Source organism: Mastomys coucha, unplaced genomic scaffold (assembly GCF_008632895.1).
Source record: "Mastomys coucha isolate ucsf_1 unplaced genomic scaffold, UCSF_Mcou_1 pScaffold14, whole genome shotgun sequence".
Taxonomy (NCBI): domain Eukaryota; kingdom Metazoa; phylum Chordata; class Mammalia; order Rodentia; family Muridae; genus Mastomys; species Mastomys coucha.
The window spans coordinates 118891944-118909232 of NW_022196896.1; the positions used below are offsets into that span (position 1 = coordinate 118891944).

The following is a 17289-nucleotide window of genomic DNA, read 5'->3' on the forward strand; positions in this document are numbered from 1 at the left end:
ACCCCTCCTTCCTATAAGGGAGCCCTTCTGTATCTCTTCCCTGCCTACTTTTAGTGTTAGGCCTCTGGAGGGCTCTAGGTTAGGCCTGGGGCTGTGCCCAACCCCCAGGATGGCTCAGTGCCACCTTTCTCACTGGTGTCCTCCCATTAGAAGGGTGGACTTCAACGACCTCTGGGGCCTGCTGAATCTGCCCATCCTCCACCTCCTCCAGTTTCACCTCAGGCCAGCTGCAGCTGTGCCCTCTATTTGGCACCTTCCAGAAAGCCACATGATTCCCTTGTCACCTCAGAGAGGCCCTTGGCCTGGTTCTCCGCCAACTATTTTAAATTTACTGCCCCTCACATTAAAAAGGCAGTGCAAGAGGCGGGGCAACCTAGAGTCCAGGAAAAAAAAAAAGAGAGAGAAAGATGGCAGGCGAAGAGAGCAGATAGAGGGATCAGTGGCCCAAGGTCAGAAGATCAAACCAGGACCACTCCCCCTACTCCTACCTAGACAGGGACCCTCTCCCATCCCTGCGCCCAGGTGACACTTGCCTCGGCTCTCCGAGTCTACTTGCGGCCAGTGAACTGGGACAGGGCAGTGCCAGATGGCAGTTACCCCACAGATCTGCCAAGCTTAGAAGCCTCAAGCTACACTGCTTCCCCCACAGGCCAGCGCAGGGCAGAGAGTGCATTGCACAGTGCCCAGGCAGCTCGGGCCCTGCAGAAGGAGGCACTCCAGAGGCTGGAAGCAGAGCACCTGGCAAGTACACGAGCTGCAGGCCAGGAGAGGAGGAGGCTGCAGGTAGGACTCCTGTGAGCTCACTAAACGTTTATCCGAATGTGAGCCTTGGGCCCATCCCAGCAGAGTTATCTTTGAAGTGGTCCTAGACCTTATTTTACAGACTGGTGAAACAGACCTGCCAGTGGGGACAGAGCTGGCAAGGGCTGGCAGAGCTAGGGCTGGATTCCAGCCTTCCAGGTCTACATATCCATCTGAGACCACACCAGCAGGCACAGGGAGGCCCTGCCTAGCTCTGGGATCCTCACGAGGCACTTTGTTATGGCCCTAAGCCAGCTTTTCATTCTGTATCACTCAGATACAAAAGGGATGGCGTGGGACTCGAGTGTGTGTTCCCATGTTGGGCATCTTCTAGAGTTTCAGTTTTAGGTGAGGACACGGGGCCTCAAAACCCTGGAGAGGGAGCAGCCAGGCCATAGGACAGAACCTGACTCTGGCCTCCCTCTTCCCTCTCAGTAAAGGACACAACCACAGGCCACAGGTTTAGTAATGTGTTGAATGCTGAACTTCTCCTGGGCAGGGGCATGACTCCAGAGGGCAGCTGAGGCCTTCCAAATGTTCCAGGCAGATCCAGATGTGTAGGGAGGAGCACACCCAGCTAGAAGGCCTCCCCTCAAGTATCAGGAGAACAGGATCCCCTGAGCCTAGTGCTAGAAGGATAAAGTTGGCAGCCATAGGTGAGAATAGGTGTAAAAGCTACAGGTCACTTGTCCCCAAGTAACAAGGTGAATGACTGTCTTTAGGCATCATGGGTATCACAGGCTTCTATCTAAGCTTCATCTGAAGAGGCAAACTGGTCGCCAACCCCACCCAGCCCTACACTCCTTCTCTCCATGCTGGGATCATGGAGGGAGTCTAGCCACACTCAGAGGCCTTCTGTTCACAGCAGTCAGTCTGGCAGGGCCCTCAGCCTATGAGGGGCTCTCGTGCATGCAGTGGAAAGCAGAAGACAGAGCTACATATGGGAGCAGCTTCCTCATGGGCTCAGGAGGTTTGTGAGAAGGAAAGGGTTTCAGAAAGACCCTCAGAGCCCAGCTGCTGTGGAAGGGTGGGTGGAAGGATGTGGCGTTGATGGATGCTGACAGGCTTGGTGATAGAATCAGGAGATACGGGGATCTGAGAAGTCAGGGGTGGCCTCCTAGGCTAGAGCTGTATTGTTTTACCTGTTATGTTCACTTGTGTGTATTTTCTGTGAACAATTCAAGCACAGCTAAAAATAGCTTATCACTTTGGGGTTATTCGTTTGGAAATGGGCTTTCTAAACCTTTACAAAGACTGCCAGTGGGATGTCTGTCCTGAATTCCCCAGGCCAGGAGCACAGTGTTGACACCTCCTTCACTCTCTCTTTTTAAAGATTTATTTATTTTATTTATATGAGTACATTGTAGCTGTCTTCAGTTACACCGAGAAGGAGGGCATCAGATCCCATTAGGGATGGTTGTAAGTCACCATGCGGTTCCTAGGAATTGAACTCAAGACATCTGGAAGAACAATCCATACTCTTAACTGCTGAGCCATCTTTCCAGCCCCACTCCGTGACTCTTTTTGTCACTATACTTTAAGATTTATTTAATGCATATGAGTGCTTTATCACACACCAGGAGGGGGCATCATATCCTGTAGGACTACAGTTAACCGTTGTGAGCTTCCATATGTTTGCTGGGAATTGAACTCAGGACCTTTGGAAGAGCAGTCAGTGTTCTTAAGCACTGAGCCATCTCCCCAGCATCACCCCTCCTTGTCACTATCAACTATTTCTATGGATTTTCAACATAGATTCAACAACATGCTCCTCTTCGTGTAGTGTTCCCATGTCAGTGTACTGTGGAGAACGACAGTGGTTCCAGTTTTAGTTATCTGCCCCTTCCAAAGACCCTCTGTCCTGGGAACAAGGAGACAAAGGCCCGGTTTCCTAGTGACAGTGCTGTAGAGGTCCCCTCTGCTCCAGACTTACCACTGTGGGGTCCAGAGGGGCATAGTGGGCCACCACATCCATCTAAGCGAGGTCCCCTGGGCTTTGGAGACCTGCCCTTGGGGCAATGTGTCTCTTTCCTCCCTGGCTGCTTCTGCCTGTGTCTTTGCAGATCATGTCCCCCTGCCCCCCAACAACCCCCGAGATGACGTCACTCCACTTCCTCCATCTGTATGAAGACTTCACTTTGATTGCTTTTATGGCAGTCTCCTACAACCTACCAATATTATGCCATCTTTTCCTCGTGAATCCTAGTGAAATGCCATTTGTTCCTGGCCAGCTGGAGGCCTGGGGACCATGGCTACTCTTATAGCTTCCTAGTGCCCCCTGGCTACAGCTGGGTACTTACCAGCCCCCACAGGGCTGGCCTGGTGCCCCTCCAGGTTCTGCCAAACCTAGGGCATATTCCAAAGCAAGCCCTGCATTTTATACAACTTATTTCACTTTCAGGGACTGACCCACCCCGCCCTCCACCCCCTTTGGTTCACATGAGCCAATGTGTTTGTCAAGAAAAAGTTAATTAAAGACATATTTTTCTAATTAAATGGTAGGCTGTGCTATGCAAACAGTACAACTCTTGTTTGAGAGTAACTGCTTCCCGTTGCCGGGGCTACCCCAGGGCCCAGCAGAACAACAAGGCACACAAGGCTATCCTGAGAATCCAGAAGAGCAACAAGGCATACAAGGCTATCCTGGGGACCCGGCCGAATGACAGGACACACAGGACTACCCCAGGGACCCGGCTGTATGTATAGCCATGTCCATAGCCTGAGGACATGCTCTCTCCCGTCGCCAGGGCACACGCATCTGGATAGGTTTCCAAGCAGAGGAAGCAAGAGTTGTCCCCTTGCGCATACTCCTCACACCCCAGTGGGGAAGTTACTAATGTTGTTTGTGGACTAGCACCTGGTCACAGCCCCAGAGTCCCAGCAGCGCCCCAAGAGTCCTTGGGCTCCTGCCCAGACCTCCCCTTGTAGCGAGTGCATCCTGAACAGCTCAACAGGCTTTACATAGTCACTGCTCTCTCTCTCTCCTGCCGATGAAAGGAAGCCCCAGGACCAGGCTCCAGGATCAAAGTCTAGACACACCTGGCCTGCCTTGGAGACACACGTTTGCCGGGGCTCACACTGTGGATCTGAAGCCACAGAGGCTGTCACATGTTTGCAGCTGTAATTCCTTAATGATGTCATATTTGTTTGGATGTATTTGTGCCAAGAATATTTCGTGCTATAAAAAGAATTGTTGAGCTTCCTGTCCTTGTCTATCACTGAAATGATAGAAACTGCCCAGGAATTAGCTTTTCTAGAACGGTTAACTCCTGTCGTGCACGCTCACTCCTCCAATCCGGGCCAGTCTTTGTCCTTGTCCCTTTCTTGGGTCAGTGTGTCTTTTGAGAGTTAGGCTTGCCAAGAGCCTGTGTAGATACATCTACTCAACACCCTGATCTTCGATGGACTCACACATGTATGCAAATGTGTTACAGGAATACCTGCGCACAGTGGGTCGCTGGGCAGAAGTGTGTCCGGGATCAGATACTCACTGCCCCGAACCTGGCGGGGCTTTTTGTTGTTCTTGTTCTTGTTGTTCTTGATCTGCCTTGGCCAAAGTCTGTCTTGTCAAATAATCAACTTCCATCTGTTCCCTCATGTCTATCTCGTTCACCAACTTCACTCCTATCTTTACTAATACTGTCTTCCTTACCGTTCTGTTGTAGTTTTCTACGTTTTTTTAAAATGGAAAGGGTAACCTGTTGCTGTTTCAGGTTTCCTGTGGCTCGTTATGTGTCCCGCGGTAGTTTTTGTTTGGTTGGCTGGCTGGCTGGCTGGTTGGTTTTGTTTGGTTTTTTTTTTTCAGTTGTGTAGCCCAGGCTAGCCTCAAACTCAGTACATAACTTTGAACATCTAATTTTCCTGCCTCCACCTCCCAAGTACTTTGTTTACAGAAAGACATCACTGTGCCGAATTTAGGCAGTGCTAGGCATGTACTCTAGCAACTGAGCTATACCCCAGACTCCCTGAAGCTTTGGGTACAAATCCTCACCCTTCCCTCCAGTTTCCCTGGACCCCTTTTGTCACTTTTTGTTGCTGTGAGTCCCTTGTGCCCATGCTCCCTGGAGAGGCTGGGTCTGCTGCAGAGGATGGCTTGTCTGGGTCAGTTTCATAGGAGTCTCCATATCGGTGTTTATTGGCTGGGTGTTTTGGGTTTGGTTTTGTCTGTTCACGAGGTGGATAATGTTTGAGATGTGCTGACAGAATATTAAACCATGGTGGGCGGCATGATCAGAAGGAGAGGCTAGCACACGGTAGATAGCAGCATGTTTGCAACTTCAGCATTTGAAGTCAGAAAGATCCCTGAGCCCACTGACCGACCAGCTTACTGGGATAAATGCGGTCTGGGTTCAGTAAGATAACCCTCTCTCAAAATATGTGGAGGAGTTGGAGATGGCTCAGGGGTTAAAAGCACTGGCTTCTTTGCAGAGAACCCAGGTATGTAGGCCTGACAGCACCCAGATTCCAGGGGATCCAATCAGTGACTTTTTCTGACCTTTGCAGGCACCAGGCATGGATGTGGTTTACATATATACATGCAAGCTAACACTCTTACAAAATAAAAATAAATTTTTAAAAAAAGCCTAAAGTAGAGAATGATCATGGACAATATGCATCAACCTCTAGTCTCCACAAGTATAGACATGTGCACCTGCACACATGTGCACATATGTACATGCATGTACACACATGTGCATGTGTGTACACACCTCACCCCCCAACACACATGTGCACATATGTACGTGTATGTACACACATGTGCATGTATGTACACACCTCACCCCCCCAACACACATGTGCACATATGTACACACACATCTCACCCCCCAACACACATAAGCCATTAATTAGGGCCCAAAGGGCAGGTTTAGGGTGCTGGTAGCCTGCTCTCTCCTCTTCCTTCTTCTTCTTCTTCTTCTTCTTCTTCTTCTTCTTCTTCTTCTTCTTCTTCTTCTTCAAGATTTATTTATATTATATGTAAGTATACTGTAGCTGTCTCCAGACACCCCAGAAGAGGGCATCAGATCTCATTACAGATGGTTGTGAGCCACCATGTAGTTGCTAGGATTTGAATTCAGGACCTTTGGAAGAGCAGTCAGTGCTCTTAACCGCTGAGCTATCTCTCCAGCCCTGCTCTGTTCTTCTTTAATAAAGCCAAAGGAGATTCGGAGAGCCTCTGCTGTTGCAGCAACCACTAGCCAGTGCACAGCACATTATCCTTGACCATTCCAGCCCATCCCAGCCACACAGACCTGCAGGCCCTCCAGGAGATACCATGACCTTCATGCTCCTGGGTTCTCTCTCCTCTCCATCTCCCTCTCTCTCTCTCCCCACCTCCCCCCTCTCTCCCCATATCCCACCGTTCCATCATTTCCTTCCCTCCCTGCTTTCCTCCCTCCCCCTTCCTAGGAGCAAGTAGACACGCTGCGTCAAGCCCTGGAAGAGAGCAGCAGGCACACCCAGAGCACTGCAGACAAGGGGAGGCTCCAGGAGGAGCCCCTGCAACAGGTGAGGGGGCCCCAGAAGGACAGGGTATATCAGTCACCAGGAGGCAGTGAACCTGCTCACCGCGGCAAGACTCTGCATCCGAATACCTAGTAAGTTCTTCAGCATAAAATGAGGCCTAGGTGGATGCCAGGGGCAGGTGTGAAGTCATGCACTGACCAGACTGCATCCCATTCCTGGGGGGACAGGCAGGAAAACTGAGGTTGGGAAGGCACCACAGGGAGTCAGAGGGCTGACTTTCTTGCTGCACACTAGGCACTTCCGGAAGGAAGGGTTATTAGCAAGTGCCTAGTTTGCGGGGAGGAATAAGCTGATCCCAAGACCATCCTCAGACAGAATGTCTGGCTGCGAGAAGCCAAGGATCCACCATCCCTGGCCCGTGTCTATGGAGCCTCTCTCCACTCAGGTGCTTCCGCGGAGCCATAGGGAGCGGGCAGAGAGGCGCGCCCTGCGAGAGCAAACAGCTTCACTGCGCACGGAGCGGGCCCGCCTACAGGGGGAGCTCGCGGCACTGCGCACGCGCCTCATACAGGTATTTGTTTCAAGGCAGGAAGGCACAAGGAAAGGCTGCAGGAAGGGGCGGGAGAGGAGGAGTCTTGGGTCTTGTTCACAGTAGAAATGACACCAGACATTAAGGATGTCATGGGTTGTGTCAGGGGCAGCAAGTGAGGCGGCCAGTATGGTGTTCTTCAAGCCTGCCTCCACGTCATACTCCCTCCATGTCTCTCCTCTGATACTTCTCGTGGAGAGTGCTTACTGAGCTTGTGTAGAGCAATGCAGACAAGGCAGGCAGGCCATACAATGAGGCCAGGCAGTGGTGATGCTGTGTAGTGCTATGGATGGCCATTGCTCAGCACAAGACAGAATCTATGCAGCCTGGTGTCTACTATGCTACAAAGAAATGGGAAGGGGCAGGATACAGCCCATCTAAGTTAGCTAGCTTTGCAGTGTTCTGGGCTAGCCTGGGCTAGCATGGGGTTCTGATACCCTCATTGACCTCTCCAAGATAGAAGAGGCCCAGAGCAGTGACTCCAAAGACAGCAGTCAGGAGGGAGATGGCATGTAAGGGAGAGGAGCAGAGGAGAGGATCTGCCAGGTTGGCCAACTGGCACACTGTCCCCTTGGGACTTTGTCTCCCCATTTGCAAAGCAAGGAAACAAAAACATGGGTGTGGAGACATGGAGGGCATCAGGCATGAGAGCCAAGGCAGGCTGCCCCTCTCAAAGCCTTTTTACTTAACCCCCACCCTAAGCCTGTCCAGGGCACAGGACCCAGTGGTTAAGGGCAGTTACAAAAGCCACCAACCAGCTTGTCTATAACAAGGCTACCTGCCCTCCCACAAAGGGAAAGCGGTGTTAGAGGGACAGAGTCACCAGGATCTTGCTGCAGTTGCTGGAGGGAAAGATGTAATGCCCCCAGCCCGAGCAGGGGTGGGAAGTAGGGTCATGCTCTCCTGGATATCGCTGTGGCAAGGGAGGTGGCACTGCCTAGGGGCAACAGAGCAAGCTGTGGGCACAATGCCAGCCTTGGATCCTTGGGGCCCAAGAAGGGGAGGGCAGGAACAGCTAATTAGTTCCAGGAGGTCAGCTGTGAGGGGCCCACAAACCCATAAACCCTTTATTGGTGTCTCAGGAGGGGAAACCCGGATGTGGACATTTATTTATTTTGGATTTCACTTTTCTCTCCTCTTTATAACATGCATTTCTAGCAGCATAACTAGATTTTTAAAGAGACAGGGTCCCCTTTCCAGCGGAGAGGTCTCTTTGTCTTTCTCAGTCCCGAAGAAGAAAGGTTTTCTTTTCTTTTATTTTTAAGGCTCATATCCTGACCCTATAAGTTTGCCCATGCTAACAACTCCCTATTTCCCAAGGCCCATGAGAATCTCGTGTGGGCTTTAGACCCCAGATGGCAAAGATAGGGCTGCCCAGGGCTGAAGAGGGAACTTCGTGGCACTTGGACATGACCCCAGGCCAGAAGCAGGCAGGCACAGCAGTGAGCAGACAGGCAGTCTGGCTTAAGAGCAAGGCCTGGCTCTAGTCCTGCCTTGGTGATGGTAGTCTCGTGAGGCTGTAAAGTAACGGCCCCATACATTTCTGAGAACCAGAGTTCCCTGCGTGAGCGGGTGGGCTTCTGCTGTTCTCCAAGAGAAAGAATTCCACATCCGTTGTGTCTTCCAGAGGTTCCATCTACAGGGTAAAAGGATCCCTGGCCTTCCCATGGAAAATACTTATGTCTCACATCTAACCTATGGGCTGCTTCTCCTCTCCTGTACCCCTCTTGGTGGGGCGAGTGACTGAGAAGGCTCTGTCCCAGAATGGAGAGCTCTGCCACTTTGACACAGGCTTGTTGGCGCTGTGAGAGCAACCACAGCCAGATCCACGACTTTGGGTATGCAGAGGTAGAAGGTCCCATGCATTGCAAAAGACACAGGAACATGCAGGGCTCAAGAGGCCTGAGGGAGTCTTATAAGGAGTAGGGACATTGCTCTTCAAATGCCACCTCCCATACCCAGGATCACTACAGGGACTTCTGCTGGTCTAAAACAGGGCAGACTCTTGTCCCCCCAACTCCTTAACTCCTACTGTGACTGCAGATGCCAACAGACCTGGCAGGGGCAGTACCCTTGCCAACTCCACCAGTTCTCAGGAGATTTGGAGTCCAGTCCTGAGTTCCCCTTTATTCTCCAGAGGGAGCTGAACTCCAGCCTGATATTGCACCTCTGCTGGAAAGACCCTGACTCTCAATTCTGCTCTCCCTCTCCCCGCAGACAGAGCAGGAGACCCTGAGGAAGGAGGAAGACACAGCCATGCTGGGGGCCAAGAAGGAGCTGCTGCTTCAGTCTCTGAGGAGCCTACACCAGGAAGTAGATGGGGCCTTGCGGCAGAGCCAGCAGCTGCAGGTAAGCCGAGCCGGTGGAGTGCCGTGCTCCGTACGTAAGCTTGGGGATCAACCTAGGGCAGATTCGAATGGTGTGGTCCCCAAGTGGTAAGCCCACGCATGCGTCTCGTGGATGTGAATGCCACATGTGCATACATGCACAGAAAAGGCAGCTGGGCAGGTCACTGTCCACGAAGAGTGCCAAGCTGAGACCAAGACAGCAGTGCAGTCCACCCTAGATCCCCTTGGAGTTCCAGGCAGACCTGGAGTCAGGACTGAGAGCAATCTTTTAGAGGTGGTGGGACCAGTGAGACCCCTTGTGAGCCAGACATGGCTCTGCAAAATGGCATGAGAAACAGAATAGAGGATCAGGCAGACTTGGAGAGCAGGACCATACATGTCTTCCAGGCCCAGGGCCTGACACCAACCTGTGCTCCTTTGAGGCCTCAGTTTCCTCCATGGCACACCCCCCCCCATTCCAGTTGACTCCCCTTTAGGGAAGATGGATAATCAACAATATTCAATGCCCTCAAAGGGAACCTGGGATGCTGTTCACACAGATTTGAGGCCCACTCCAGGGGCCTGTGGCTTGGGCTCCAGCCTGGCAAAACCCTAAGCAGGTGGCCTGGACTCAAAACCTGTGGGCTTGCTAATATGTATACGCCAGCTCCAGGTCCGCTGCTGGTCCTGGGCCAAGGCCAGCGCCCCAGCAGAAAGTAGTGGGGCCAAGAGAGGAAGTGCAGCCCCCAAGATAGGGTGGGGCATCCCATTGGACCTGACCCCAGGATCCCAGCAGCCCTCGGTGCCTGTGTTCTCATTCCAGGCCCAGATGGCTGAGCTGGAGCAGGCCCACACCCAGCGGCTCCAAGAGCTGGCTGCCCAGCACCAGCAGGACCTGGCAGCTGAGGCTCAGAGGTTTCATGAAGCCCAGCTGCAGGCCACACAGGCTCTGGAGTCCCGTGAGCAGATTCACCAGCAGAGGGTAAAGGTCCTGGAAAGGCAGGTAGGGGCCAGGAGCCCAGGTCCTCTGAGAAGGGCTGTACCTCTGTTCCCATGGCATCCTAGACAGAGGCAACCACATGGCCTCTGTTGGAAGCTTTGGCTCCTAGTGTGCTCTGTATGTCTGCCCTTCCATGGGAGGGGCTCTGTGGCTCACCGTATAGCTCAGTGAGTGGTAGAACATGGGTTCTGGACCTCCACTGCCCCGTCCCCAAGAGGAAGGATTAGGGTAGTTTCTGTCCGAGGTAGCCATGAGACCAGCCAGTCACTAGGTAATGTACAGTTAACAGTGGTGGACCCCCCTACATTTATCCATGGAGTCCCAGGGCGAACACCAGCATGTGAGCAGCTTAGTGGATTAAGAAACGCATCTGAATGCACAGCCTTGGGTATGTGCATACAGTGCATGCATACAAGTGCATGCCTGCCTTGAGCCTCTCGTAGCTGAGCTGCTGAAGCCTAAGAATCTTAGGAGCTAGAGCCCCTGGGCAGTGGCAATGAACATCTTTAATCCCAGCACTCAGGAGGCAGAAGCAGGTAGATCTTTGAGTATGAGACCAGCCCAGAGTACAAAGAGAGTTCCGGGATAGCCTGAGCTACAGAGAGAAACCCTGTTGCAAACCAAACCAAACCAAACCAAAAACAAAAACAAAGAAACAGAACCACCTTAGAACCATTGATGGTCAAAATCCTTATTTTACAGAAAGGAAAATGAGGTACAGAGGCAGGGCAAGTGCCTGCCTCACCCTCAATTTAGTCTCCCTAGCCCACTAGCGATGCTTATTTTAATCCAGTCATTTGAAGTACATTCCTGGCCTGAACAGAAAAGAAGCACTTCACTGTTCACAGGATGCTTACAGACATTCGAGATGGCAGGCCTAAGTGGATGGATGAGTCCCTCTGCTGTCCACCCGCTGTTTCTATCCTTAGGAGCCATAGACTGCAGCTTCCAGAGCCTCTCCTGACACAACTCTCCATGACTGTGTTCCTGGGGTCCCTCCCCACCTGACGGAGCCCTTACTCTCTCTCCAGGTAGCTAGCCTGAAGAAGCAGCTGGATCAGGAAGTGTGGCAGCGGCAGCAACAGGCCCACAGTGACTAGATTGTTTGAGCCAAGCACGGACCTCCACTACAGTACCCTCCCTTCATCCCTGTGCTGGGTGGCCTGCACTGGGGGACATGTCAGGGCTCTGTGCTACTGAAGACACTGGTGCTATACACACTAAGGGACCATGGTCCACAAACATTCGTGTGTTGTGAGAAGGTGCACAAACAGGCAGCCACCAACCAAAGTGCACCACTCCCTCCTCAACTCCTCCCAGACTGCAAGAGTCCCGCCTACGGGACCTCAGCCTCCAGCCAGGCTGGACCACACTGCTCTTTGAAACTCCTTCCTGCTGCAGGGAGCAGGGGTGTTGAGCACCCCCCCCCCAGCCCATACTGGGCCTGGGGCTCCATTTCTAGATTGGACCTGCTACTTGGGCCAGGCACTGATGGCTGGGCCCTGTCAAACCAGCTCCCTTGCCACGGGCTACATTCCGTGCCCTCAGTTCTGTAAACACAGGGAAACACATGGAAAACATTTCCACCAGCAAGAGCCAAAAACACAATGTCCTGCAAGGCCAGCCACCACACCCCACATCCAGAGGCCACAGAATCTTCCACATCCAGGAACTGCAGTCCTGTCACGGTGGCAGGTGGCTGGAAATGACTCAGATGCAAGCCCGTGACTCGCTGGCCACAGGGGTATTGGAGATCTGAAGCTGTTCCAGAGTCTCCCATTTCCACACCAAAAAAAAAAAAAAAAAAAAATCCTCAAAAATGCCAGTGGGTAATCCTGCTCTGGTTGCTATGGAAACCGAGGCCATCATCTTACGAGACCCTCTTCCAGCCTCACCTGTTGGCATCGTGTGCCTTTCTCCTATTTAGTCATTCTCCTGGTCAGAATGACTCGTCTTTCCTTCCCACAACTCTCTTTGGCATTGTAAATGGCACTTTCTAGTACCCCTAGGCTACCAAGCCACCTGGTAAATTCTTGCCTACACCACAGGGAGCAGGTTGTCCCATGGCTTGTGTTTCTGCCAGGACCTCCTGAAGCCTCTTCAAGGACTCTGGCACGGGGCAGGAAAGGCAGGAAACTCCTGGAATCCATCCAATCACAAGCATGTGGCTAAGGCCAAGATGTGTGACAGCCTGTCAGTTTACTTCAAGATCACCCGGGACTTAAGATCCGCCATCCTGTCAGACCTCTGGTTGAACTTAGTAACTGGATCCTGCGCAATTGAGGTGGGCAGACAGGCTTTATCGCCAATGACAGTGTGAAGAAGGATCCCGAAGCCCAGGCTTTGAAAGGAAGAACACAGAAACCCTTTGGCAATGGCTTCCTTGGACAAAGGAGGAGTTGTTAGCGGCATAGGTACCCGGATGTATGCCTACCCACAGTTTCCAGGTCCTGGCAAGCACAGCCCAGTGGAGGAGAGTGGATGGGCTTCGCCATAGAGACCTGAGAAACTGGGACTCCGTAGCTGGGCCTCGCCTTCCTCCTTCTCTGGTCTGCAGCTCCCCTGTGGAAACGTTTGCACCATCCCTTCAAGGACCCGAGAGTCTGGAGATTTCCACAGGAGGCCGCTGCTCATTCAGGGAGCCTGCCTGCAGCGTTAATGCTTTTCTCTTCCTGACCTTGCAAGGCTCACAGGTGTCCCAGGGACATCAATGGGACTGAAGCTGACAGCTGAGGAGGTATCCTGTAAATATGCCTGGAAGCAGGGGGACACACTTCAGCAGGGAGAGGTCTGGACACTTCTCAGCACCAAAATGACCTGGCCATGGTGCTTCCTGGTGATCCAACCAAGGTGCTCCCTGGTGATCCAACCAAGGTGCTCCCTGGTGATCCAGGGCCACCTTCACACTGGCTGCTCAGGAGAGCCTTGCCAGGACAGTGAGGGCTTCTGAGATGGTCACGCTTTGCATCTTTGCATCAGTGCACGAGATATTTTTACTTATTCAACATAAAGGAATGTATTTGTGTTGAGAAGGGATGCTTTCTAAAGAATATATTGCATTTCTCTAAACACCTTCTAAGGCGTGTGCACATTGGTATGTGTTAGCTGGTGATTTCTGCCCCGGGCAGTGGTGGTGGTTGTGGAAGGCCTTCACAGAAGTGCTCTGAGTCCACGGTTTGTGGCTGAGGAAACCTAGCAGCTGGGCCAAAATCAGATAGGTAACTAAGTATAGTATGTGCAGCCAGTGGATCAAATCCAGTACCCCACAGCTCACCCCAGGCTGCTCATGCCCCAGTCCACCTGCTCAGAGGAGCTGCAGGCACAGACATGCAAACTAAAGTGGACGGAAGGGTACCCCACAGTAGAGGTGAAGCCAGAGAAGGAGGCAGCTGGGGTGAACAATTCAGGCTATGCAGGTGGTAGGGAACCTGGCCTTCTGCCTCTTGCTCTCCCCAGAGTTTGAGAGGAATGGGCTCTGAAACCTCACTGCCAGGGGAAAGCAAGTGGCTTCTTCTTTTGGCCTGCCCCGCATTTGGTTTATGGCCTGTATGAAGTCTGATGGATGCCAGCATCCATTTGAGAGATACTAGCCCCAGCTGTGAGGCTCAGCTCCCCTCTTGAGCTGAACATTCCGAGCAGGTACTCTGGATGTCTATGAGAATGTGAAAGTGGCACTCACACCTGGTCTTGCAACGATAGAGTCCCAGGGCTTCTCATGTTGTATGTATAGTGCCCCCTACTTCATGTCTGGTACTGGCCCATCTCTAGATGTGACATCTGAGCTCTCCCTGGGGCCAGTGACCCTATTTGTCTTCTCCCTCCAGGGACCTGAGAGGCTGGCAAAGCTGGTGGCTCCAGACTAGAGATCCAAGGGTTTGACCAGAGCTCCGTTTTAACTACTGCTGGAGCAGGATGTAAGCAACACAGCACGGTTTAGTTGAGATGTCGAAGACGTTAATATTTTAAACGTGCGTCATGTGTTATTTGACAATGGAGATACATCTGAGAAATGTCACTGGGCAACTTTTGTCACTGCAGAATGCCATGGAATTTGTTACACAAGCCCAGATCGCTGCAATATACCCTGGGTGATCTGCTCTTTGGGAACCACCTGGAATATGTGGTCCTTGTCCGACCGAAAGATTGTTATACAAGAAAATAAAACCTCACAGGAGACATGTAAAGATCACACCACCACATGTAACCCAAGCCCTGCTGCTGCAGAGGGGAACCTGAGAAGTGCCTTTCTCCAACACACACACCCAGGGTGGTTGTAGTGGGCATGCGACTCTGAATACCGTCTCCCAAGTGTTTTACTTGGCATGATGTTATCAGAGTTTTCCCAATGCCTTAAAAAAAAAAAATCCTAGCAGTGTGACTTTATCTGTTGTGGTTTCTCAGGTCTACATGCCCGTCCTATGTCAGCTGCCTCAGTATTCAGGAAACAGGGAATAGACTGGTCCCTTCAGGACCCCCAAGATACCTGATGGAGCCCAGGTCCACATACGCATGTGTTCCCAGCCACCAAGAACCTCAAGTGGACTCAGAGTTTTCCATAGACCAATTCCTGCATCACTATCCAGTCAAGTGGGTGGGACAATTCTGCCTGAGCCCCACCTGCATTCAGTTCCTATTTGTTGGAAACAAAAGAAGTTATCGTTATTTGTGGATCATGTGCTGAGCTCCACCTAGTTGTCGTCCCAAGATCAAGAACAATGGTCATGTCATGGGTGCTGAGGTCGGCAGGCCTCCTGTGCACATGCTCTGTGCAGGTATGGCATCCCTCCCCTCTCAGTCAAGGTGAACTTTCCGGTCTCACAAATGGGTGGGCAACTCCACAGGAGTTGGGACCCATTTTGGGCCCTGAGGCCTTTTGCAGTCCATCCAGGAACAGTAGATCGTCACTGGTGGGAGGGAAGGGCTTGTTTGTGCTTCGTGAAGGAAAGAGTTGTTGTAAGGGAGCATGTGTCACTCCAGCTCCCTCCAAAGAGAAGGAGCAAAAGGTAGGGGTGGCTGCAGCCTCAGGCCTGCTGTGTGGGACCAGCTGAGTAGCCTGATTCCGCTACTAGGTGGAACAAGGAAAGCGTTCCCCCATCTTGACCTTCACAGACCCCTAAGGCCTGAACATCTGGTGGGTGGCTCTGGGGCTCCCCCATGTAAACAGGCACACACAGTCAGGCCCTAAATTAAAGTGTCACAGGCCTCTTGGGGAGCTCGGGTTTCCTGCTGCAGAACATGAGCCTGCTTGATAAAACGGTTTGGGTTGTGATAAATGTGGATTTTCTGTGCTAGAGACAAAGGCGCCCTTGAGTCCTGAGGGGAACCTAAAACAGCACGTTGCCGAAAAGTATTTCCTGATCATATTTTTAGCACCTGAAAAAAGATTTTTTTTTCTCTCTCTCTTTTTGCCTGTGGGTCTCGTGTGTGTGTGTGTGTGTGTGTGTGTGTGTGTGTGTGTGTGTGTGTGTGTGTATGTAATGTGATACCCAGCAACAACAGTGAGATCTGTTAGCCGCCCCCCCACCTCACCCCCAACCCTGTCTCCCAGGCCTTGCTGAAAATCTGCACAAGGCACCCGGTTGGGGATGGAGATCAGAGGATCCAGTCTGCAGCTGGACCTGTGCACAAGCCCAGCTCTGAGATGGGCCTCTGTCCTGGTACCTCACAGCTGCTTAGGGGATGCTAGTGGAAAGCAATCAGGACCCCATGTCCCACCGCTAGTTCACTACACCTGGAGGGATAGTCTTCAATCTACGACTCTATTGAGCACCGCTGTGTATTGGACAGCATGCTGAGTGCTGCAGCAACCCAGAAATCCCCAAGCAGATCCAAACCCTTGACTAGGACCCTCTGAAGCATACGCTCTGGGAGAAGGTTGACAGCGCTGAGATGGGAACGGTGGCTGGACATAGGATAGAGCAAGGTTGTGTGGTTGGAGAGAGCAGGGATAAGTAGTTATGGGCTCCACTCGGTGTCCCACAGGCAGAAGGGCAAATCCGAGTTCTCCCTAGGCTTCTGCCCCTGGGCTTGGTGCTGCCTGCTACACTTCCATATGAGAAAGCCAATGAGAGAGAATAGAGCTTCCAAGAAGTCCCTGTGCCCAACCCCAGGAGGCAAGAGGCTCCTAGGTCCCCAGCATGATGGCCAGCCCTGCTGGCATCTCTGTGCTAGAAGCTGTGCAGGAGGAGGCCTGGTCCGGACCCTGATGTGGTCTGGTCAATGAGACGAGGGCACTTACCACAGAGTACTCTTAAATCCAGAAGCCTGGCCTGAGAGCTAGACAGGGTTTCTTTGAGTAGCCCCGACTGTCCTGGAACTTACTCTGGCTACGAACTCAGAGATCCACCTGCCTCCCGAGTACTGGGATTAAGGTCACCACCATGCCTGGCACCAGGGGCTGATCTACTATAGCCAACTGTACAGCAGAACAGTTCACATCTCCAGGCTCTGCTTAGTCCTCTGCCAGACAGGATCATTACACAAAGCTGGAGGGGTGGGCCAGAGGAAGGCAAGCCGTGCACCAAGTGTAGGGAAGAAGTGGTCAAGGCAAACAAAAATGGCGGTCAGGGGCCGCCTCCTTAGATTAGGTGCCTGGCCCCCAACGCTGAGGGAGGGGGGTTGGGGAATATCACAGTGGTGAGTCTGCCGAGAACATGGTCTGTGTGAGCTATGAACCCCTAACTGACACACGGAGACCTCTCTGCTATACTTTAAAAATAATACGCAATGTCCCCTGCTGTAACTGAAACACAGAACATGCTTGTTAGAGAGATTTCGGGAACTACAGAAAAAGGCAAAGCCAGCCCAAGCCAGAATCTCAGTGGCAGTTGCTGTTACTCCTGTAGCTTTTTTTTTTTTAAAGATGTATTTATTATTATACATAAGTACACTGTAGCTGACTTCAGATGCACCAGAAGAGGGCGTCAGATCTCATTATGGATGGTTGTGAGCCACCATGTGGTTGCTGGGATTTGAACTCAGGACCTTCAGAAGAGCAGTCAATGCTCTTACCCGCTGAGCCATCTCGCCAGCCTCGTGTAGCAGCTTCTTCTTCTTCTTCTTCTTCTTCTTCTTCTTCTTCTTCTTCTTCTTCTTCTTCTTCTTCT

General features: G+C 52.0%; 1 protein-coding gene across 1 annotated transcript in view; it reads left to right on the forward strand.

The window, feature by feature from the left end:
- Crocc2 (ciliary rootlet coiled-coil, rootletin family member 2) overlaps positions 1 to 14195 on the forward strand; it is a 61883-nt gene extending 47688 nt beyond the window's left edge. Inside the window, exons 28-32 of the mRNA XM_031368477.1 lie at positions 650 to 783; positions 6211 to 6309; positions 6713 to 6838; positions 9074 to 9205; positions 11215 to 14195. Of these exons, the coding sequence (XP_031224337.1) occupies positions 650 to 783; positions 6211 to 6309; positions 6713 to 6838; positions 9074 to 9205; positions 11215 to 11283 (560 nt within the window). The 3' untranslated portion in view covers positions 11284 to 14195. The remainder of the gene's footprint in view (positions 1 to 649; positions 784 to 6210; positions 6310 to 6712; positions 6839 to 9073; positions 9206 to 11214) is intronic.
- Positions 14196 to 17289: the final 3094 nt, after the last annotated feature.